Below are 25,114 nucleotides of genomic sequence, written 5' to 3' on the forward strand. Positions count from 1 at the left end.
CCCAAAGAGTAAGTCCAGGATTCTTTTCCCTCCTGCCTCCTACCTCTTATCTCTTTGGGAGAGGGTAAAGGGTGGACAGAGCATCTAAAGACGACTAAGTGGGGTTTGGAGTCTGACTCTTCCTTCAGCACATGAGGGACTGTGCCTTGAGCAACGGCCTTCAGGAAGTGCACCATTGCCACAACTGGGTCATGCATGACCTACCTCAGGTATCACAAATCTGAGCGAGTTAGATAGAACTAGCAACAGTTTGGGGCAATATCTCTTCCACTTCCCATTTCCTTTTCCGGTAGTTAATTAACAAAGTCAAATTCTTCTCCTTTTGATTTTTCTTTTCAGGTCTCAACTCAGTTATTCCACCCCAGAAATTTCTTTCTCATACCTACACACATGTGCCCCTTAATCTTCTTCCACCTTTTATTAACTCTTATCCAGTTACCTCAGGTAAATCTTTCTTCCTCTTTCTGACATTCTTTTTTTGCATCTATAAACTCCAAAACAGCTCCATTCTGGTTGGTAAGCACAAAAGGAGCACTCAAAATACACCTAAATTAAGGAAGAGACCAGCCCTTCACTTTGAACTGTTCTAGGCTCAGTGAACAATACGGTGTACTACCCTAGACAGTGATCAGATGTCCCCTTCAGAATCTTCTCCCACAATTCACTGAACTCTGTATTTACACCAACGCAGCTGTGATGTACAGGGCTTAATGCAGCTGTGGGCGGGCCCAAGTCCCAGTTCAACTACTCGGTAGCTGTGTGACTTTGGGCAGCTATTTAACCCTTGCCCGACTTTTGTGGGATCATAACAAAATCTACCACCTAGGATAACTATGAGGATTAAACGGGTTAATTCATTTAAATCACTTAGAATGACTTCTGGGACAGAGCAAGAGCCAAAGAGATTACTGAGATTTCCTCAAACACGAATAGTCAATGTTTTAAAACCTTTTTTCTGGGCTTCCCTGGTGGTGCAGTGGTTGAGGGTCCGCCTGCAGATGCAGGGGATGTGGGTTCGTGCCCCGGTCCGGGAAGATCCCACATGCCATGGAGTGGCTGAGCCCATGAGCCATGGCCGCTGAGCCTGCGCGTCCGGAGCCTGTGCTCCGCAACGGGAGAGGCCACAACAGTGAGAGGCCCGCGTACCGCAAAAAAAAAAAAAAAAAAAAATTAAAACCTTTTTTCTTTCTTACTCTTTAAAATACTATTATTATAACTACCTTTTAAAAACCTGTTTTTAATTTAAAATACAGTGGTTCAGTCACATAATTAAATACACTTTTACTAGGTAACCTGAAGAGCTACCATTCATAATACTGTTTCTATGGAAAGCTTTTTTTTTTTTAATATTTATTTATTTATTTTTGGCTGCATGGGTCTTAGTTGCAGCACGCAGGCTCTTTGTTACGGCGGCGTGCAGGCTCCTCTCTAGTTGTGCAGCGCAGGCTCCAGAGCACGTGGGTTCTATAGTTGCAGGCGCGCGCAGGCTTAGTTGCCCCGAGGCATGTGGGATCTTAGTTCCCCGATCGATAGAACCCATCCTTGCATTGGAAGGTGGATTCTTAATCACTGGACCACCAGGGAAGTCCCTGGAAAGCTTATTTTAAATTCAGAAATGTTTATAAATGACATTATGAAGCACATTTTATCTAGAAGATAGGGAATGCTTATATTAAAAATGCAAATGTACATAGAACTATAACATATGATTGAATTTACCAGAAAATTCTTTACTTTCTTGAAATAGGATTTATTTCATAAGCAATTCGCCTATTTCTGTTGTCATAGCTGTTATGGATCAGGTACCTCTGAAAAGTATAAATCAGAGGTGACGGAGTCTAGAATCTCATTCATGGTTTGGCTTTTGCAACCAGACTCACAAGTGCTATAAAACACTGTGTTTGTATAAAATCACCGCTTTAGGCTATACCATCTGCACTTGCTTGAGAGGTCAGTTTCCTGAAGATAAGTTACTCAGCTGGGGAACTCTGATCTGCACGGGTAGAGTACAAAGAACGGTAAAGTTAGACTTACAGCGAGGAAGCCGACCCTACCAAGCTACTTCCCTTTCATCTCTCCAAATAAGGAAACAGCACTGGGCCCTGCAGACCTGGGAGAGTTCTGCTTATTTTGTAATTAACGACGACAACAAAATGTTGTTGGTAAGATGGCAAGATTTAGCAAAGCAAAATATAGGATGACTAGTTAGATTTGATTTTCAGATAAATCAGTACTTTTTTAGTCCCCAGTATTGCATGGGATATACTTATATGAATAAAGTATTCTTTATCTAGAATTCAAGTTTTACTGACCATCCTGTATTCAATCTGGTCAACTTGTTTGTTGGTAGATGAATTATTTCTAGACATATTACTGCCCCCCCCCCACATTCCATACTTTAAAGAAATACATGTGTTTTGTAAGCAAAGTACACCAATTTGTATTTACCTTCAAAGTTTTGGAAATTAGAAAACTTGAATTAGAGAATGACCGGTAATTCTCATTTGTGTTGAAACTGGAGAAGAAATCTATAATCTCATGTAAGTACATTTTATTTCTTATTTTTGCTCAGTACAATTACAGAAGTAAGCTACAGAATTCTTTAATTCATTTATTGTTATTTTTTTCCCCCCTCAAATGTTAAATGCAATCTGGTCTCAAACAATTTAATATGAGATAATACTGCCACCTGGAGGCCAGAGGTAGGTATGACTAAGAATCCTTGTAATTTCTATGAATTAGTCATCTGAGTTATGGTGACACTTGATTAAATTAATAATGCCATTCTGCTACTCGCCATCATATAAGTCTAGTTTTCTCCTGATTTATTCACTCATTTTATGAACATTTTCTAGGTTTTTACTGTATGACAGACACTATGCTAGACCTTGGGAATATAAAGTTGTGTAAGATATAGTTCCTTCCTTCAGGTAGGTAACAGACTAGTGGGAGAGACCAGCAGATTACCAGGTGTCATCCCAGGTACCCTTGCCCTTTAAGGTTAAAATGAAATTAATATAAACCTCCAATCTTCAGATGGTGGAAAATTCATGTCTCTCCCTCTTTCTAAGATTGTAGGGGACACTGTGGCTTGTAATTTTCTCGTTCACCTTGGACTCTTAGCTCCTGCTTCATCTGACATAGTTTAGTTTATGGATTACTTTACTATTCCATACATACTGCCCTTGTTCTCCAAATCTCCTAAAGATGTAGAATACAAAGCTTTTCCTTTGATTTCCATAATGACTAATTTACACAAAGTCTTGAGCTTGCAGCGGATTTATTTTGATGTTTGGAAGCATCAAGAACGTGTGTGTGTGTGTGTGTGTGTGTGTGTAATTACAGCCACACTAACAGTTACAGTTGGATAACAGCCCTCGTTGCTCTTCTTCTTCCCACCATTTTGTCCCTCCGTTCCCCCTCTGCTCCCCACTTTTTTGCTAACTATGAGCAACATTTCTCAATCCACACCCTCTGCCACCGAGAACAATTTCCCCCACTTTATCATACAGAACAATTCGCCTTTGTCAACCTCATATCCCCAAACTCAGCCTCCCGTTCACCTGTACGTATTCAATTCTCATTACTGTATTATGACACACATGGGCCATCTACCTAGAGTCTCATCCCTTTTCTTGCCCCAATGTAAACATTTATTTCCCCATTGATAGGAATTATGGCAACTCAAAAGACAGAGTGGTAGCAGCTTAGGATTTAGGTAACGTTTCAAAATTTCTTCGTTAAATAGAGATATAAATAGTGTTATGGGAGCCATTCCTACTCTTTACTCCCTCCCGCCCGCCCTCCCTCTTCTCTCGCTCCTCCCTCCTTCCTCCCTCCTTCCTCCCCTGCATCTCGTACTGCTATTCTGTAAGCTATCCCAACAGGCATTTCTTAGCAATCTTGTGATGCTTCATGATAATACTGCTACTTAATTAAAGCTCAACAAAAAGAAATAAAACTGATGGAAGGCTTGTAATGCAGTGTAGCTAATTTGCTGGTCCCGGTATACTTTGTTTTTCGGTTAAGCCTACAGGAAGCCTTCTTCTAAAGGTGGAGTGTCCCTCTGACAAGAACTTAGAGAAAGGATGAATTGTCCTCGTATCTTGCTGACAGCCATCCCCTAAACCTGTTAACTACTTCTGCCCTTAAAAAGGAAGTGTGAATACGAAATTATATTAAAACATTAATTTTGTAGAATCACAAACCGAAACTATACCAAATATTAAGTTTTTAAAATAATCACCCGGGGAACAATTTCCCTAAGCTTCAGGATTAGTTCCTTCATTAGATCCCTTGGTATGAAGGCTTGGGAAACAAAACACAAACTGCCCAGCTAAAAAAAGAGCCCTTGCCTGGGGATTAGTGACATCATCTGATTGGCATTATGACTGGGCCTACATCTATGGACTTTGGGGTTTAAAGAAGAATTATGTGAAACACTTTACTTTCAGAAATAAAATCAGAGAACTTCATTCATTCATAACGCATACATTTATTGAGCACCTACCTTATGTCATGTTCTATGTAATGCACAATGCAATGTGCTTAAGATACAAAAATCAAATAAAAAATAATATCTGCCCTCAAGGAACTTAAAGCCTATTGAGGGAGACAGATTAATCAAAGACCATATATGTGAGAATTCTGTAAATGTCTAAGTCTGTAACTTGTCAGATCAGTTGTTTACCCCCTTGTTTGCATTTCCAAAGCCATCAGCAGTAAACTACTTACAATTTTAAGGGTCCCTGTGTTTATTTTGGGACCCTTCACTAATGCTTAAAATGTACATCTTAGAGTAGACCAGAATCCACACCACCACACTGACTGGCATTCTTTCAGTTCCATGAATACGGCAAGCTCATTTCTGCTTTAAGGCTTGTTTACTAGCTGTTTCCTGAGTCAGGCATGCAAAGAAGCATTGATTCTGATCCATCTTGGCCTAGGCATTCTGGTATAGGAGGAAAAGGAGATGTAGGAACCCTTGGAAATGATAGATAGGCTTCCAAGTTAAAAAATCAAAACCTAAAAATCTCTTCCCTAAAAGAACCACAAGGGACAATAAGGCGTGACTCTTTTCCAGGCACTGAGGTAGAATAGCCATTTGCTTTGGGTTGAGATACCTTTCATCTCCTTTAGAGTGTAACCTCCAGGGGAAAGACATTGCCAGTTTGCAGCTCAACAAATGAAGATGTACAACAGTGGCTTCCAAACCCATTCATCACCTAAGGACGTCACAGAAAAATATTCCTGATTTAATAAAATGTAAAAAAAAATTATGACACTTATGATGCTATTGGAAATTTGAACACTGCATATTTGAAAATATTAAGCAATTAGTGTTGTGTTAGGAATAATAGTGATATTATGGTAAAGTTTTTAAAAGTCTTTTAGAGATCCATACTGAAATATTACAGATTCAGTGATATCTGGGATTTGCTTCAATGTAAATATTACTGGACAGGAGAAAATGTCAGGGGAGGGGCATAAGTGAAACAAGATTGGCCATGAGTCAACAGCTAGATGATGGATACTTAGGGGTTCATTATACCATTCTGTCTTCTTCGGTATATGTTTGAAATTTTCCATAAGAAGTAATATTTTTGAAAATATGCTAGTCTTTTTTTTTTTTTTTTTTGGCCATACTGCATAGTATGTGGTATCTTCCCCGACCAGGGATCCAACCCGTGCCCCCTGCAGTGGAAGCGCAGATTCTTAACCACTGGACTGCCAGGGAAGTCCTGAAAATATGCTATATAGAGTACATTAGTGGGGGGTGAGGAGACTGGTCTTGTTGATCACAGCGCCTATCCTGGAAATACATACTGTCTTTAGGAAGAAAATATCTGATTAATTTACACAAGGTGTGCATTTAACAATCCAAAGCAAGGATCTTTGCAGTATAAAGGAAAATCTAGTACATCTCAAAGAACAAGATTTCTTTCAAGAACTCTAGATTTCAAATAAAAGTACCTCTATGACTCTATCTCATTACTGTATTATGTTGCAAATGCAAATACCACAGGGCTCAGAGGGATACTAAACACATTGTGTCTTAGAGAAAAATAGAGATCACCTGAACTGATCTAAAGGAGGCAGCTGCTCTTGGTCTTGAACTACTGTTGCCAGTCTGTTGTGCAGATCTAGTGTGGTCAGATCTTCCCATTTATTACTGGGATGCCAAATGGATGAGCTGACATCATTTTTAATTCCTTCGCTTTTAACTGTTAGTAACCAACTTGAAAAAAAAATAAAAATAGTCTGTGAATCACCAGTTTGCAAGTTCTGCTTATTCAGATAAGACAATTCAGGGATGAGTTAAGAGACATTGAGAAAAGATACTGAGAAGATTGCCCCCTACAGCATTGTTTGTAACGGTGAAAAATGGGAAACAACCTAAACGTCCATCACTATGGGAATTCTCAGATAGTTTGTGGCAAGCCTATTTGATAGAATACTATATAATTAAGACACATGAAGTCTAGCCATCTGTATCAATGTGAATAGATCTCAAAAACAGACTTGGGTGAGAAGTCAACTTGTAGATCAATACACAAAATATAAAGCATTCATGTAAAACTTCAAAAGCCCAAAGTCATTCTATATATTGTTTACAAATACATAGTAACAGTGAAAGTATACGAACCTAGATTAGCAAGATGCGTATCAAATTTAAGACCGTAGTTACCCCTCAGAAGGGAAGTAGAGTGGCACTGAGAATAGGTAGCACCCGCTTTATCTGTAATGGTATATTTCTTCATTTAAAAATATAAAATGATAAAACGTAACATCCGTTAATTCTAGATAGTGGGTGCACGAATGTTTACTCTGTTTTTCTTTTTAAAACATTTCAGAATTTTAAAAAGTGGAGGGGGTGGCGGTAGAACATCCCATGTTAGAAACCAGGATAATTATATTCGTCTGTGCTCTGCCTCTCGGGCATTGATACAACCTCTAGATACGGTTTCCTTACTAGCAAACGAGGGAGAAGTACATGGTGCTTTCTAGTCTCTTCAATCTAAAGGTCTATGAACCTAGTATCTCCCACCCCCAACGGGGAAGGCTCCCCAGATGAGGGAATAAAACATGGATTCTCCCCTCATTTAGGAGAGTTCGATCTCTCTCAATCCTCAACTCCTTCTCCAGAGGGAGTAAAGGTAGGGAGGAACTGTCTTGGCGACAGAGAGACGCAGCCTTTCTGAGTGTCAACTTCCTCATTTCTAAAAGGGGGATTCTAACACCTAATTCATAGATTGCAGCGAGGTTTAGAGATGACGTCTGTCAAGTGCCTGAACAGTAGCTACTTATAGCAGCAGTAATAGCATTTCATTCAGGGGCTCAGCCTCGGGGTTGCTAAACAGAATCACGTTTTTTCACGCGGCCTTACAAGCCAACGTTGTTTTACCTTGCAAAGTCCAGGCGAGGCGTCAGAAACAATCCGGAACAGTTGCTATGGCGACAATCTGGTTCCGCCTCCACGCTTGCTCGAACAGCGTGCTGGGAATTGTAGTGCGTGGGAGCTGACATGGAGGGGGGGACAGCTTCCGGAAAAGGTACTACATTTCCGGTTCTTGCCTCCACCTCCCCTCCTGACCGTCCCAGTTTCTGGGCCACTGAGCCCAAAATGAAAGGCCAGTTCTGTATCCTCCTTTCCATGCCCGTCGAACTTACAGTTGAATGCAGGACAGGGGAAGCAATACGATGCCAGAGCCGGAGACGGGAGTCGCACATGTGGAACAGGAAGAGGCGAGGCTCCCGGCTAGTAAGCGGAGGTTCCGCCTCCTTACGTCACTTCCGTAAACAAAGGGCATTGTGAAGGCGAGAGCTCCGGGATGTGACCCCGGCTCAAGCTGCAGCTGTAGCATCGGCGGCTGCAGCTGCGGCGGTGACTTCAGAGGCCCCGGGGTCCTTGCAGGTTGAGGAAGAGGACCCCGATCCCCTTCTTCCCCAGGTATGAAGTGGAAGCAAAGGCACCCCCGCAATGTCCCCCTGTAGGCCCCTCCCACCACCGGTTCTGGCCGCTACCGGATTCTGGGCAGGGAAGGTTCTCCGTGCAGGCTGATGAGGGAAGGGCAATGAGGTGAAGTCAAGAGGAATTTCTAGTGGTCCGGCTTGGAGGCTGTGGGTTCCTGGCTCTCAAACTAATGTGTGAGTTAGACTACGAGCTGTAGTCTATGAAGGTCTTCTCTGAATGGTTCCTTGCTGCTTGGTATAAAAGAAGGGTTTCGGTGCTCTTGTAGTAGTGATGTTATCTAACCAAAAAAGCATAATTTTCGAGCCCTGGCCCCTCAGAACATCTTATCAATAGTTTAGACCACTGTTGGTTTATTTGCATTGTTTCCTGGTTTTTTTTATTATTATTATTCTTGTGTCACCAACTGTGTATAAGCATAATTAAATTCGAAAACCAGTGTGTTTATGTGTATCATAAATTTATACGGACCCTTGCCCCTTTGGGGAACTGATATCCCATCTTCTCTATTCAGTTATTTTTTAAACATTTAATTTGTGTTGCATGCTGAAACAACCCCAAAATGTCTGTTCTGTTACTTAAAATGCTTCTTAAAGGAAAAATTGTTAGCCAAGATTTAAGCGGATTTACTTTCGTTATCTGGGATTAGAGACTGGGCAATAGAGCCTCTCCTTTACAGCCTTTGGTCATTCGGAGGTTTAGCTCCAGTTATGATTGTCTGGAGTCAGCCTGAGCCAACTGAGCTCAATGATTTAAATAACAGTGCTAGTAGCTCGGAGTTCAGACAGTAGCCCAAAAAAATCTGTTTTCATTAAAATTCTCAAATAATTACTTGAGGAGTGACATCAGTGGATTTGAGACTTTTTGAATGGTCATAGAATGATTAAATTCAACACAACATACAATAAAAGACCTAACAGTCCTAGTGCACTTTACAATCTGATGAGAAGAATAGCCATATAAATTTCTCATCTTATGATGCATGAAACAATATATTTAGGAAGAATTTAATATTATGCATAAATAAAAAGGAAATGTGGAAGGATATTTTTAGATGGGTGGCTGTTAGAGAAATAAAGCTGGTTAATACATAAAGGGAAAGTACTGGATAAATAGAAGGTTTTACACATATTCTCTATGGAAGGACCACCTGTAACTTCATAGTGTAACTTTTTTGACATTGACAAAACTAAACATATATAATAAAGTTTCATGTTTCATTGGAAATAGGTAGAGAAAGTAAATTTAAAATTGTGAGGGAACAAGTTTAATTTTACAGAACTTCATTTGATCAAGGAACTAGAATCAGTATTAACTCTAGGCAGCAACTGAATTTCTACTTGGTAGTTGAAATAAGGTTTCTAGTTGCTAATTAAAATACAGGTACCCATGTCAATTATATATCTGTTTGTATCTAGGTGGTTTTTCAAAGAATACATTTTAGAAGGGAGACCTAAGGGGCACATAAAGCTTGAGTCAGGCTGGATGATTTGTTTAGTGTTTATATGTTGTTCCCCTTCCATAAGAATGTAGGGAACATTGAGGGCAGGGACTTTGTCTTGTTCAGTACTGTCTCCCCAATGCCCCCAATAGTGCCTGACATGTAGAAGAGAGTAAATTTTTGTGGGATGAATTAATAAACAGTGAAAAAATTTTTTGTCTAACAGGCAGTTTTGGTTAGGGATTCTGTGTACATAATACAGTAAACTAAGCTTAAGAATCCTTGTTCTAACTTTCTTTAATGACCTCTGAAATTCTTGATCCTCTTACAGCCCGTGAAGTGGGTCTTTGAAGCCCTTTCATTTTGGCGTATTATAGCATATATGTATAATTTTGCTGTATTTCCTTAGGTTATAAGAAGCTGGCCTTGGTGCAGTAAGGAACTTAAAACAATGGAGGAGCGCAAAGTGAAGAGGAGGAGTCCTAAGTCTTTTAGTGCCCACTCTACTCAGGGTGTTAATGCCAAAAAAAATGCCATTCCAGTTAGTAAAAGCACGGGGTTTTCAAATCCTGCATCACAGTCAACTTCACAGCGACCAAAGTTAAAAAGGTGAATTCTCTTCTTTCACATTATCACAGCAAAATGCTATAAAGTAAATACTAAATCCACTAATCCTTACAACATGTTTTTCCTCTTGGTTTGACTTTTGAGGCACATATTACATGTGATTTAGAAAAAAAATTTTTGAAGGTTACAGTGTATAGAGATTAGAAAATGCAGAATGAATGATTGGCTTTAAGGCTCTTACTCTGTCTCGTATTAAAATATACAAAGCAGGGACTTCCCAGGTGGCACAGTGGTTAAGACTCTGTGCTCACAATGCAGGGGGCCCGGGTTCGATCCCTAGTCCGGGAACTGTATCCCACACGCATGCTGCAACTAAGGAGCCTGCCTGCCGTAACTAAGGAATCTGCATGCCGCAAGTAAGGAGCCCTTGAGCCGCAACCAAGACCCAATGCAACCAAATAAATAAATATTTAAAAAAAAACACAGAGCAAGAAAACTTGCAGACAAAGTTGATGAGTTACCCAGAAATGGAAAAGACATATCTGGTTGTTTTTTTTTTTTTAAGCTGAGTGTTTGTGCTTTGGTAGTTTTATTTTTTTTTAAAGAATGAGTTCACTGTTTTAATAGAAGTGATTTGTATTTATTGTAAATATTTAAACACAGGAAAAATTCAAAGAAGAAACAGAAGAATACTAAAATCCTACCACCTAGAAGTATCAGTATTAATATTTAGTGAACATATTAATATTTGTCTTAAGGCTTTAAAGGAAAAGGGGCAAGTTTAAATGTTACCTATTATTGCTGCATATATGAGTATTTTGTAGGGTTAGATATTTGGAAAGCAGGATAATATCTTAAGAGAAAAAGCATTTCATAATCTCAATCCTCTAGATAATTATGATTAAATAAGCTTCTAACTGCAAGCTCATCATGAGAGTTAGTTAAGGAAGTAATGCTTGTAGCACTTTGTAGCCACTGGATTAACACAAAAGACAAGATTGCTGGTGATGATCTCACACTGTCTTTGAGGAAACGAAAGGGACATAGCCAGAGACCCTTGGAAAAGAACATTCCAATAAGGACTAAATGAAAAACAAAAGTTATAAGGGCTTCTTTTTAATATATTATCAGATTGGAAAGGGGTTTTCCTCCTGGAGGAGTTTAATTTAGAATCAGATTTTGAATATGGTTATGGTTGATGAGGAAGGAAAGCCAAGAGATTTGAAAGGAAATCATTCCTTTTTCCAAATTTTTGCATCAGTTTATTTGTATCTCATTGTCTTTTCTACATTGCACTTTTATTTCTCTACCCTCTTCTAGAATGTGGGCTTCCTGAGGGCTGGGTCTTGTGTGCCAGACAGTATTCAGAGTGGGGCTTTGCACATAGTATAATTTCAGTGAGTGCTTTTTAATTGAATTATTTTAACATAAAGTGAGACAGCGTGACATGATCAAAAACACCGAAGTAAGAAGAAACAGATTTTTATTTTCTTTTCTGAGAAGGTTGTTAAGTGATGAACTGATGCAAAACACTTACTTGGATAAAGCTTCCAATTTGAAAAAAAAAAATTTGCTATACTGAAACCTTATAGTCCATAGTAGTTTATCTCAGATTTTAATGTGAATATGGATCTCCTGGGAATGTTTTTAAAATGTAGATTCTGAATCAGTTAGTTCGGGATGGGGCTTCAGCTAAGCATTTCTGATAAGCTCACAGGTAATACTGATGGTACAGGTCTTGGACAGCACTTTGAGTAGCAAGATACTAGATAGTGATAGTAAATCTAATACCATGTATGTAAAATTACAAATCCCGTTTTGTGAAGAACTGTTAGTGACCTAGTGTCAACGGCCTATGTGTTCTAAGTTGATTTCTTTTCACGGGAATTAATTAGTCTTGCCACCTTTGCCCACACACTCACAGCCCCCCGTACACCCTATTCGTCTTACCCACATTGTGGCGAGTGCACTTGTGGGGAAGAGGTCTTCATGCTATGTTATGTAGAAATTAACTGAGTCCTGAATATATGTGTTACGTCAGGATCTATAGCACGTGTCGGGGTTATAAAAGTAACACACAACCCCCTCTCCCATTTTTGCCTGGTTCACTCCTAGTCTTTAAGCCTTCACTCACATATCACCTTTAGGAAGTTTTCTCTGCTACCCTTAGGTTGAGTAGACTGTTCTTTCTCTCTGCTCCCATATCACAGTATGTATAGCACCATCACTCCAGAGTTTGAGAGCCTGGCATATGCTAGACGTGTGTAATGAGAACTAGCCTAGTCTAGGGGTTCGGAAAGGGCCTTCCTGAGCAGATCACATTTAAACTGAGACTTGAAGCATGTGTGGGAGGTAGCCTGGCAAGGATGCTAACGTGGGCAGAGGATTAGCTGCAAGGAGACGAGAGAAGGGATTTCTAGGAAGCAAAAGAGATTCAGAATGTGTAGAGCATTGACATACAAGAGAGGATAGAATTTCTTCAGGTTATCTGACTACTGAAAGCTTTGCATTAAGTAAATTATGTGATCTGACTTTACTTTTTAAAAATTGACTTGACTGCTCTGTGGGCTCAGAGACGTAGAGGCCGGGAGACCAGCTGGGAAGCTGCTGGAGTAGTTGGGTCAGGTATAGGACAGTGGCAGTGGAGGAGGAGAGATTAGAGACAGCTCTATGGGTGTGACCAACAGGTTCTAGCGCTCCATCACATGTTGATTGTGAATTTCTGTCTGTCTTTCTCCTTAGACTGGGTGTGGTTCAGTGCAGTCACTGATGGCCTGCACGCATTCATATACTCAGTGTCTGGCACCATGTCAGCTACAGAGTAGGGGCCCCATAACCACTTGTTGGACAGCCCATAGTTGAGGGAACAGCTAGGATAAAGTTAGATGGGAAGGCAGAATATGTTTACGGAGAAGTGAAATATGAAACACAGGCTAGTAAAAAGACTTACTAATTCTCTCTTCAGTTTTTTTTGCAGTCCAAGGAATTACCATAGAGTAAAAGTACATTACTCAAACTCTTTATATACCTTAGTAGTTGTATTTTATACATTTGTTTGAGATTTTCATAGCCTGTTCCTTGAAATGGCTGTTTTTATTTAGTATTGATTTTATTCAGATGTCTTGTTTTTTCCTTAATCTAGAACAGCCTGAAAAAATATCTCTCTTTAAAGGTAATTATAGGCAATTAATTTTTTATTGCACCCTTTTTACAGAGTGATGAAAGAAAAGACCAAACCTCAGGGTGGAGAAGGCAAAGGCGCTCAGTCAACCCCGATCCAGCACTCCTTCCTCACCGACGTCTCCGATGTCCAGGAGATGGAGAGGGGGCTCCTCAGCCTTTTGAATGACTTCCACTCTGGAAAACTCCAAGCATTCGGTAATCCATAGCTGTTTCTCTCTACTCTTTTTCTTCTCAAGATGTTTGCATCATATTTTCTGCATGTATTTTGCAATTCCTTTTTGAAGTGTCATTTTCTTTTATTTAAAAAAAAACAACAACAGTCCAGAGGCATAAAACGCAATCAACCTAGATTTCGTTTGTCATGGGATATAATTTGTCTTGTAAGATTTCAGGGAAAAAGTTTTTTAAAAAGAGAGAGTTAGTTGAATTGTTAAAGTAGGATTGCTGTTGAGGGACTAAGTATCTTGAAAGTGTGACAAACAAAAGGGACATTCTCTGTCAACTGAAATATTTTAGATTTAGTGTTTCAGTTTTAGAAAGACTCAAGATCATTTTTCTTTACCCTTTCAAGCCTAAACTTGTTTCTTGCTCACAATGCCTGACTTTCGAATATTAAAGAATCTGGCTTGATGAAGGTGTAAGAACAGTTAACTGATCGTCCCAATAAAACTCTGAATAGGTATTTTTGTCTATGAGTTCACAAAGTGTATGGTCAGATATTTCATGTTCAGCTTCCAGCTCACTTTATAAGCTTTTTCTGATGATAAAAATTATTTCCTTGCATTTTTAAAAAGCAATCTAAAACTTATTGAATGCACACATATGGAATCTCACACAAAAGCATAAATGTCATCAACATAAATATTGTGTTTTTAAGTGCTTGTCTTTCCCTCCCCAGCTCTTTTACTTGGCTTCCCTACCCCTTCCCTTACGCCCTCTACTGCCTCCGCCTCCCCCCAGCCCCAACCAGTTAACTGTGTGACACACACACACACACACACACACACACACACACACACACACAGATTTTTCTTTTCATTGTTTTCTACAAATAGTATCTTATATACACTTTTCGGTGTCTTGCTTTGCTCACTAAACAATACCTGATGGGGCTTCCCTGGTGGCGCAGTGGTTGAGAGTCTGCCTGCCGATGCAGGGGACATGGGTTCGTGCCCCGGTCCAGGAAGATCCCACATGCCGTGGAGCGACTGGGCCCGTGAGCCATGGCCGCTGAGCCTGCACGTCCAGAGCCCGTGCTCCGCAGCGGGAGAGGCCACAACAGTGAGAGGCCCGCGTACCACAAAAAATAAATAAATAAATAAAATAACAATACCTGATGACAATCTCTCTGAGTCACCTGGTATAGCTCTAATTCATTCTTTTTTTAAATGGCTACATAATTTTCAAGTTGTGAATATACCCTGGTTTATTCAGCCATTTCTCTGTTGAAGGGCATTTACTTCGTCTCCAGTTTGGAGCCGCTAAACTCAGTGGTGTAGTGAACATCATTTTACATATATCCTTATGTGGCTGTTTTGATTTCTTTGGGATGGATTCCCATGAGTGGGATTACTGGGTCAAAGCATAGAGGTAATTTTAATATTAATAAAAGTATCCAGATTGCTTTTCAGAAAAGCTATTGCACTTTTAGTTTTCATTAGCAATTTATGAAACAACTCTTTTCCCTGAATTCCCACCAGCTAATAGGTATGACCAGCCTTTTCATTTTTGCCAGCCTGTTGGTGTAAAGAGTTTTTTTTATTACTGTTGAGTTTGAATAGCCATGAATGTTTGTTAAGCGGTTGGATTGCTCTTTTTTAGGACCTTTACCCAGTTTTTTATTTGGTTATTTATCCTTTTGTTTTTATTTACTAAGAGCCCTTTGCATATTTTAGGTACTAATCCTCTGACCTCTTTTGTTTTTATTTTTTTAAGCAACATTAGTGTGTCTCTATATTTTAAGCAACATTAGTGTGGATTTTATGGTATACATCACCTTATAAAAGTTTTAAATTTTTGTATACTCAAATATGTCTCTTTTTTCTTATAGTCTCTGGGTTTCCAGTCATGGTTATACTATTATTTGAAAAGAAGACATTAAAACACGTTATTTATTTCACAAAGATGTTTTATGACATCCCTTCCTCCTTGCTTTACTCCATCCCGGTAAGGTGGCATCTTTAGAATACTTTCACTTCCCTCTCCCCTCTCTTCTCTCCCACCCTTGAGATATAATCTCTGGATCAATTTTACTTCTTCACTTTTCTCCCCAACACCCTTCCTGCCCTAACTTTTAAGTGACTTTGTATTCTTGGATTGAAGTCTCTGTTATTCGATGGTTTGCTATATATAAGCATTGCAGATGAGAAGTTGATTGCCAGTTGGATTCTTTCTTTCTTTTTTTTTTTAAAGATTTATTTATTATTTATTTTATTTTATTTTTGGCTGAGTCAGGTCTTAGTTGCAGCATGCGGCATCTTCTATTGCGGCACAGGGGCTCTTCGTTGTGGTGCACGGGCTTCTCTCTAGTTCTGGCATGCGGGTTTTCTCTCTCTAGTTGTGGTGTGCAGGCTCCAGGGCACGTGGGCTCTGTAGTTGTGGCGTGCGGGTTCCCGAGGGCATGGGCTCTGTAGTTTTGCAACACGCAGGCTCTCTAATTGAGGCATGCAAGCTCGGTAGCTGTGGCGTGTGGGCTTAGCAGCCCCACGACATGTGGAATCTTAGTTCCCTGACCAGGGATCGAACCCGCATCCCCTGCATTGTAAGGCGGATTCTTTACCACTGGACCACCAGGGAAGTCCCTGGATTCTTTCTTACCAAGTAACTTTTTTCAATCTCAATGCTTGAAAGATATTCTTCTTTATCTTTAAAGTTTAAGCCTTTACCAGAATATGCTTAGGACCGTATCATCCCTGCCTGGAAATCAGTGAGCCCTTCATATCTGCCAACTCATCTTTCATCTCAAGGAACATTTTTTTCTATTGGTCATTTATTTCTCCTCCATCTGTTCCTTTTTATCCTTTTGGAGATTCTGTTGTTCTCATGTTAGGTCACCTGGGTCCATCCCCTGACTCTCTTCTCTTGTTCCTTGTGATTTCTACCTCTTTATATTTTTACTCTATATTGTTTTCCTCTGTCTATATAATATATGTACATCTTTATATGTATATACACACACACACACACACACACACATATATATCTCTTGAGGTAGTTCTTCCACTTGACCTTCCAGGTTGCTAACTGTTGAAAAACATCATTAAAATAGAGGAAATATGAGATATTTTACTATGAAGAAAGGATGATTTTGAAAGAGCTGTAACTAGCTTTAAAATTATTAGTAGTCCTTAACATAATGTAATATAGTCAATTTATGAAGATGTTATAAAGCTGGCTAGAGGAAAAGATAGTATAATTTACATTAATTCATATTTATTCAAGATACATACTTCAACTTTAGCTGAGCTATATTATGCCTTTGAGAAAAATCAAAGGTTTTGGGAGGGGAAAATGATAGTATCAAGAATTTGGAGAGGCTGTACCGAAACGGAATGAAAATATGTAATATTTCACGTATATACATCAGTTGATCTGGGCAGATAATGCTACCTCAGAGGAGTCTAGTCAATAAACAACGCAAGACCTATCCTTTAGCAATAAGTTGTCTTTCTCTACTGTGTATACATTGTGGTTCTCATGCTTCATTACATTCTTCACACTTTATTAATATTTTCACTTATATTTCTTAAAGGAGGAGTACACGGTTGGTTGGCAGAATGATTCATGGTTGAAGTCCTTATAGGACTCTTAGTTTCACTCAGATCATTATAAAATGTTGGGTTACTAAGTTGTTGTTTATTTTGCAGTATGCAGGCCTCTCACTGCTGCGGCCTATCCCATTACGGAGCACAGGCTCCAGATGCGCAGGCCCAGCGGCCACGGCCTACGGGCCCACAGGCCCACGGGCCCACAGGCCCAGCCACTCCGCGGCATGTGGGATCCTCCCGGACCAGGGCACGAACCCGTGTCCCCTGAATCGGCAGGCAGACTCCCAACCACTGTGCCACCAGGGAAGCCCCTGGGTTACTCAGTTTTAATGGCAGTTGTCAACTAGGACGTGAATAGATGGTGTTAACACCCCTCTATATATTACTATTGAAAAAATTTTTTTTACCTAAAGGGTTCTTTCATTCTTAAATTTTTTTTCTATATCATTTTTTAATGCCCATGATTATTTTTTAGATTGTTGTGTTCCTGGTTGGAGATTTGATTTATAATTTTACACAGAAAATATGCAGTCATTAATGTAATTTACAAAAGAAGGAAAACCAATTTCTTTTAAGCACCTTGACTTTAGAAGTTTCTCCTCAAGACAGTTAGTTTGACCTATCCTAATCTTTATTAATGTTCTGGAATGTTCCCCCAGGAAATGAATGTTCCATTGAACAGATGGAACATGTTCGGGGAATGCAGGAGAAATTAGCTCGCTTGAATTTGGAGCTCTATGGGGAGCTAGAGGAACTTCCTGAGGATAAGAGAAAAGCAGCCAGTGACTCCAATCTGGATAGGCTTCTGTCTGATGTGAGTACAGTCCTCTTTCTTTACTCTTTTCTTAATCAAAATTTTTATTGAGATAAAATTCACCATTTTAACCATTTTAAAGTATAAATTCAGTGATTTTTAGTATATTCACAATGTTGTGCAGACATCACCACATCTAATTTCAGAACATTTTCATCACTCCAAAAAGAAATCCTGTACCTCTCAGTGCTCTCCTCCCCCATCCCCCAGCAACTGCCAATCTATTTTCAGTCTCTATAGATCTGCCTATTCTGGACATTTCATATAAATGAAAAGCATAAAATACGTGGCTTTTTATGTCTGGATTCTTTCACTTAGTGTAATGTTTTCAAGTTTTATCCATGTTGGACTTCATACTCTTTTTTGAAAGCAATATATCCAAGGATATATTGGGATCCAATATATCCTTATATTTACATCTAAGCACATTTTCTGGGATATTGGCAAATCTAAAAGGAAAATACTTGCTTCTGTACATATAAAAGATCTTAAGATGTAGAAGATAGTAGGTCAAAAGATCCTGGCATGATTAATGCATTTTGCCTTATTTACTCAGGTGGTAGTTACTTATAGTGTGTTTGGTGTTTATGGTAATTTAGCAGGTTGCCATGTGTTTTTGCTTGCAAAGGTTGCTGTAACAAAGTACCACAGACTGGGTGGCTTAAGCAACAGAAATTAATTTTCTCACAGTTCTGGAGGCTGAGAGCTGGAGACCAAGGTGTCAGCAGAGTTGGTTTCTTCTGAGGTCTCTCTCCTTGGCTTGTTGAAAACTATCTTCATGTTCACATGGCATTCTTCCTTTCTGTGTGGGTCCCTATGTCCAAATTTCCTCTTTTTGTAAGGACACTAGTCATACTGGATTAGGGCCCATCTTAATGACTTCATTTTAACTTAATTCTCTCTTTTAAGAACCTGTCTCCAAATATAGTCATGTTATGAAGTATTAAGGGTTAGGACTAAAACATGAATTTTGGGAGGATACAATTCAACCAGTAACACCATATAGGATTCTTTTTTTTTTTTTTTTTTTTTGCGGTACACGGGCCTGTCACTGTCGTGGCCTCTCCCGTTGCGGAGCACAGGCTCCGGACACGCAGGCTCAGCAGCCATGGCTCATGGGCCCAGCCGCTCCGCAGCATGTGGGATCCTCCCGGCCCAGGGCGTGAACCCGTGTCCCCTGCATCGGCAGGCAGACTCTCAACCACTGCGCCACCAGGGAAGCCCTCAAACCTATACTTTTAATTGTGATTGTGGTATGCTGAAAACTGAATTTGAAACCAGAGAGCCTTTGTTTAGTCCAGGGTCTACATAGAGCTGTATAATTTTGGGCAATTTAATGTTTTTGTAACTCAGATTTTTCTCTCTGTAAAATAGGGGTGGTTAATTCTACCTCATACTAAAAACTGAATATCACATAAAATCGTTTTTGTAATTCATAAAGTTTTTAAAGATTTTGATCATTAAAATGGCAGCTTTTTAAAAAAAATCTATTATTAGAGATGATTATAATTAAGCATGGTTTTAAGAATCCTTATAAAACTTCAGTTTTTATCATATGGTGTTAATTCTCTTATATTCTTATTTCATAAATACTAAAGCTACTTTATTATTATTTTGCATAAGTGAATTTCCCAGTCTGGAAATTTTTAGAAAGTTTTTTCTTTAATACTTTTTTGTTTAAAGAAAGCTTAAATGCGAAATAATGTCTTTAATAATGTATGGTTAACAATTATCTATGATAGTTATCTTATAAAAATTAAATTTGTTACTTTGTGTTACAGCTAGAAGAATTGAATTCTTCCATGTATCCTTTGCTTAACATCAACAGTGAAAAGTTCACAGATTATAATTTTTGGTGAATAGTCCCAATCAAGTGAAGAAACCTACTGCTATTTACTGGGGCCATCTTTCCCTTTAGTTTCTAAATGGAATTTCCCAGTTGTTTTGTATGCTGAAATTTTGTTTTTCTATGGTTTGTGCTTTGCTCTGTATGGTTTCTGGGTTTTTAAGACAAATTTTTAAAATGTTTTAATCAAGAGAATTAACAATTGGGCTAGTTGCCGTATACATTATTTTGAATCTTAGATTCTTAAGCTAAATGGAAGTGGGATAGCAGACATAACACAGTACTCTAAATTTAGTATTAGAACTAGAATATTTTAGATGCATTAAAGTGTATTATAGGATTAACTTAAAGGAAATCACAAAGGCACATGTAAAATATTCATGTTTTGACATTTCAATTTAGAGCAATTATTTCAAGAAATTTTTAAAATGTATTTTTGAACATACTGATAGGCACAATGTGAGATATATAAGAACAACAAAACAGTGATCCTGCCTGTAAAATAATTTTAGTGGTAAGACATCTCTTTGAACCAAATAGTGAGACACTGGAAAGGATACTGGTTGTAGAGTTAAGAGATTTGATTTTCGAAATTTGGTTCCACGTTTTGCTAATGTAAATTTGGGTAGATTGTTTAACATTTCAGAGTATCGTCTTTAATACGGGGTAACTGCTACATGTAATCATGTGTATATGAAAATTTCCAAACTATATAGAAAAGATATTTTAAAAAATCACTCTTATTGCAATAACATATACTGTTACTAACTGCTGAATTGTGCAGTAAAAACAATGAAGAAATAGGAAGATATATACAAATCCAGTAATAGTAATTAATATCTCACCTTTGTTGAATACCTACTATTTGCCAAGCATTATATGAAGTGTTTTACACGCATTATCTCATTTGGCCCTACTCTTGGAAGTAGTTGGTGTTATACTCCCCATTTTACAGATGAAGAAAATACAGTTTTGAGAAGCCACATAAACTGTAGGAGATATTAATGTAAGATACCACTGCCAAGAAAGAGTTTAATATGGGGGTAAGATAGGAGTTAATTAGGAGGCTTTTCTTAGGAGTAGTTCCCGGTTCTTTTTTTTCTTTGTATTTGTTTTACATTATATTCTATGCTTTATATTCTCTCTCTGCTTATGACATAACTCCTCTCCTCTTATCTGAGTTTCTGTTAAACATTTAGACTCATTTGTCTCCCGCTTTCCTCACTTCAGCCCCAACGGTTCAGCAGGCCGTGGTGGTAGACTGCAAGCGCATGGCCTTTGAATCGCTTGGTCTCAGGTCTTGGTAAGCAGCTGTGTAACCTTGAGCAAAGCCTAGCAACCCTAGTTTCCTCATCTGTAATAAATGTTCTTTCCGTATTCATACTTTCCCCTCCTAATTTTCCTCTCTGTCATCAGTGCCCCTATAATTTTTATTTTTTAAACATCTTTATTGGAGTGTAATTGCTTTACAATGTTGTGTTAGTTTCTGCTTTATAACAAAGTGAATCAGTTATACATACACATACATCCCCATATCTCCTCCCTCTTGCGCCTCCCTCCCACCCTCCCTATCCCACCCCTCTAGGTAGACACAAAGCACTGAGATGATCTCCCTGTGCGATGCAGCTGCTTCCCACTAGCTAGCTATTTTACATTTGGTAGTGTATATATGTCCATGCCACTCTCTCACTTGTCCCAGCTTACCCTTCCCCATCCCTGTGTCCTCAAGTCCATTCTCTATGTCTGCGTCTTTATTCCTCTCCTGCCCCTAGGCTCATCAGAACCATTTTTTTTTTTAGACTCCATATATGTGTGTTAGCATACGGTATTTGTTTTTCTCTTTCTGACTTACTTCACTCTGTATTGACAGACTCTAGGTCCATCCACCTCACCTCAAATAACTCAATTTCGTTGCTTTTTATGGCCAAGTAATATTCCATTGTATATATGTGCCACATCTTCTTTATCCACTCATCTGTTGATGGACACTTAGGTTGCTTCCATGTCCTGACTATTGTAAATAGTGCTGCAGTGAACATTGTGGTACATGTCTCTTTTTGAATTATGGTTTTCTCAAGTGCCCCTATTATTTTAATCTTCAAGATTGTTTAAAAATCCCTTCTGTGACTATAGCAGACATTGCTAATCAGTCCTGGCACTATCTGCCGTTTAGCCTGGACAGGGACAGGAAATTATTTGCTGTCTCTTAATTACAGTTAATTGTCAGGTGTTATCAGTTCTGTTTTGTATTCTTCCTTCATTCTCTACCCTCATCACCTGATTCCACAATCTTGCAAATTTCTGTTCTCTAGAAACCCTAGAGCTGCACTGTCCAATATGGCAGCCACTAGCCAAGTAACTACTGAGCACACGCAGTGTCGGCAACATGGATTGACATGTGCTTTAAGTATAACATGCACACCTGATTTCAAAGATTTAGAATGAAAAGATGTAAACTATCTCAATATTTTTATGATTACATGTTGAAATGATAATTTCATGATTATGAGTATAAGTAAAATATTTTTAAAACTATGTCTGTGGCTTACATTATATTTCTATTGGACAGTACTGCTGTAGACTTTAGACATTGCCACTGAGTTATTCTTCCTAAAACATCACTTTCATCTTGCCATTCTTGTTTCTTACGAAGTTTTTACTATATCAGATTTCTAAAAGGTTCTCAGTAATTTGATCACAGCATATTCATCCTGTTATAGTTTTCATTATTTTTCATTCCCACCAAGTTGGCTCTCTGGATGCCCAAGTTCATGCTCACCTTAATGCCTTAGTTCAGGTTGTACTTTCTACCTAGAGTTGCTCTGGCCTCCCCCTTCTCCTTATCAAATAACACTCAAGCTGACCACTTCCATAAAGCATTTTGTTTGTACCCCAAACTAGCATTCTGTGTCATTTCATTATCTGTTGATATGTGTTAAATCTCAACCTTCCAATTGAACAAGATATGTCTCTGACGGCACAGCTCATGTCTGTACATTTTTGCAAACGTCTGCTGTACACGTATTCCTAGCATTTAGTTGTCCTCAGTATATCCAGATCATTGTTGAGTCTTGAATTGAGTCTTGAAAAACAGGTGGCAAGTGGATCATATATATGAAAGAGGAAAATGAAAGGCAGTGATGAGAAGGGAATGGAATAAACTATGCAGGAATTTTATTCTATTTCCAGTTTTCTTGAAGAATAATTCAGAGGATTATAGGAAAGGTTTTAGAGCTATGACGATTTTATTTCATTCTCTTGGACTTTCACAAAGAAATTATTTTCCCAAGGAAATGAAGTGGTGTTGTCTTTTCAAGTGAATTTTGTTAATCCAGTAAGTTTTCATATTTGCCTCTAATCAGCTTCTTACCATGAAAATGATTCTTGCTGCATTAAAATAATTCTGTGCTCTATTAGAACCTGGAACATAGTCTTTTTTCTTTTTTTTAAGCCCTATTTTTTATTTTTATTTTTTCTTTTTTTGGCTGCGTTGGGTCTTCGTTGCTGCGCGTGGGCTTTCTCTAGTTGCGGCGAGTAGGGGCTACTCTTCGTTGCGGTGCATGGCCTTTTCATTATGGTAGCTTCTCGTTGCGGAGCACAGGCTCTAGGTGCGCGGGCTTCAGTAGTTGCGGAGCACAGGCTCCAGGCGTGCGGGCTTCAGTAGTTGCAGCGCATGGGCTCAGTAGTTGTGGAATACAGGCTCTAGGCATGTGGGCCTCAGTAGTTGTGGCTCACGGGCTCTAGAGAGCAGGCTCAGTTGCTCCATGGCACGTGAGATCTTCCCGGGCCAGAGATTGAACCTGTGTTCCCTGCATTGGCAGGCGGACTCTTAATCACGGCGCCACCAGGGAAGTCCTGGAACATAGTCTAGAATCACTGATTTGTTTTTAAATCTTCAAATTCTAGACATAGTAAAATTACTTTACTCCATTTAAAGATTGTCTTACCACATCCAAGTTTCTCAATAGCAGCATAGGCACTTTCCCTTTAAACATACTTCTTTTTTTATTACCTCTGTCTCTTAGCTCTTGAATGTAATTTCCAGAAACTTAAAAGAAGTACTCATTAGAGAATGAGAATCTTCTTAACTGATGAATCCAGACAGAAACTCCATTTGGCAGATGCACAAGATGTTCCAAATACTTCTGCTGGCTAAAATGAAACGCAGTCGCTTTCTCATGGTTTGAAGAAAAGCAGCATTCTTTACTCTTCTAGCTGAATCCAGTAGCAGAATCATCTTCCACAATAAGGAATTAATTAAAGTGCAAGTGCGGCGACTGCTTTCACATGCTGCTTTCAGTGAACTCGACTTGCCATAATTCACCATAACTGGAGGCCCCGGCCTTGTGGAAGGCATAACAGGAAATGTGATACAGAGCTTTTGCTGCTATGCTTTATATTGTTGCCTTACGGGTTATACTTGAAATGCACTGTGCTAAATGTTGTTGATGGGGCCGAACAATTTATCCTTCCTGAGCTCACCAAACTTATTCCACCGTTGATCATAAGTTGATGATGCCCAGGCTTTTTGTGGGAGCCCAGCTTCAGTTTACGTTAGATAATCAGTACACACGCCCGGTGTGTTTTCCAGTGGCCAGTGACAACAAAATGTTAAATGAGTATTTGTGAAATTTGCTATTTTTAATAAAGTGATTGTTTTAAATTAGTCTCTCTCTCTGTTTTGGAGAAACCTGTAGTCTTCAATCTGGGAATACAAGGGCTCAGTCCTCAAAGGTAAACTGTATTTAAAAAATTGAGGTTCTGTAACTTTCTTGCAAATCTTGCAACTTACACACATTTAAATATTGGCATAATGAAAAGAGCATATGGTCTTTGACCTTGCTTAGACCTTGATTTGAATCTGCATTCTGCCCATTAGCTTTGGGTTCATGTGTGTTTACTCAGTTGCTATTTTAATTTTAATTTTTAATCTAGAAAATGAGGTTAATGACCAGTTTGTAGTGGTTGTTATGAAGAAGTAAAAAAGTACATATAAGATACTTAGCACAATAGCTGACACCAGTAATGTTCAGCAAACAGTAGCTGAACATTAACATTAGTTTTTAAATAGCTTTATTGAAATAATTCATATGCCATAGAATTTACCTTTTCTAAAGTATATAATTCAGCGGTTGATAGATTCACAGAGTTGTGCATCCCTCATCATAATTTAATTCTAGAACATTTTCATCACCTCAGAAAGAAACTCATTAGCAGTCACTCCCTAGCTCCCGAAGCCCTCAGCCCTTGACAACAGTAATCTATTTTCTGTTTCTACGGATTTGCCAATTCTGAACATTTTCTATCAATGGAATCATACAATACATGGCTTTTGTAACTGACTTCTTTTACTTAGTATAATGTTTTCAAGGTTTCAAGTTTCATCCATGTCGTAGCATGTTATCAATACTTCTTTTCCTGGCCAAATCCCATTCCATTGTATGGATATACCACACTTTGTTTATTCATTTATAGCTCACTTGCCTTCACCTTGTAGAATAGGTCCATGCTTCTTCCTCCTTGT

At 38.8% G+C, this 25,114-nt stretch overlaps 1 protein-coding gene across 1 annotated transcript; it reads left to right on the plus strand.

The window, feature by feature from the left end:
• The first annotated feature begins 7,809 nt into the window (after positions 1–7,809).
• On the plus strand, positions 7,810–24,257 carry CCDC28A (coiled-coil domain containing 28A). The gene is made up of 6 exons (XM_082669208.1): positions 7,810–7,951; positions 9,823–10,022; positions 13,195–13,358; positions 17,590–17,744; positions 19,526–19,548; positions 23,692–24,257. The coding sequence occupies exons 2-6, from the start codon at positions 9,865–9,867 to the stop codon at positions 23,744–23,746; spliced, it is 555 nt and encodes a 184-aa protein (XP_082525334.1). The 5' UTR covers positions 7,810–7,951; positions 9,823–9,864; the 3' UTR covers positions 23,747–24,257.
• The last annotated feature ends 857 nt before the right edge of the window (positions 24,258–25,114 follow it).

The sequence above is a fragment of the Grampus griseus genome, assembly GCF_964374135.1.
Source record: "Grampus griseus genome assembly, chromosome: 13".
Classification (NCBI taxonomy): Eukaryota; Metazoa; Chordata; class Mammalia; order Artiodactyla; family Delphinidae; genus Grampus; species Grampus griseus.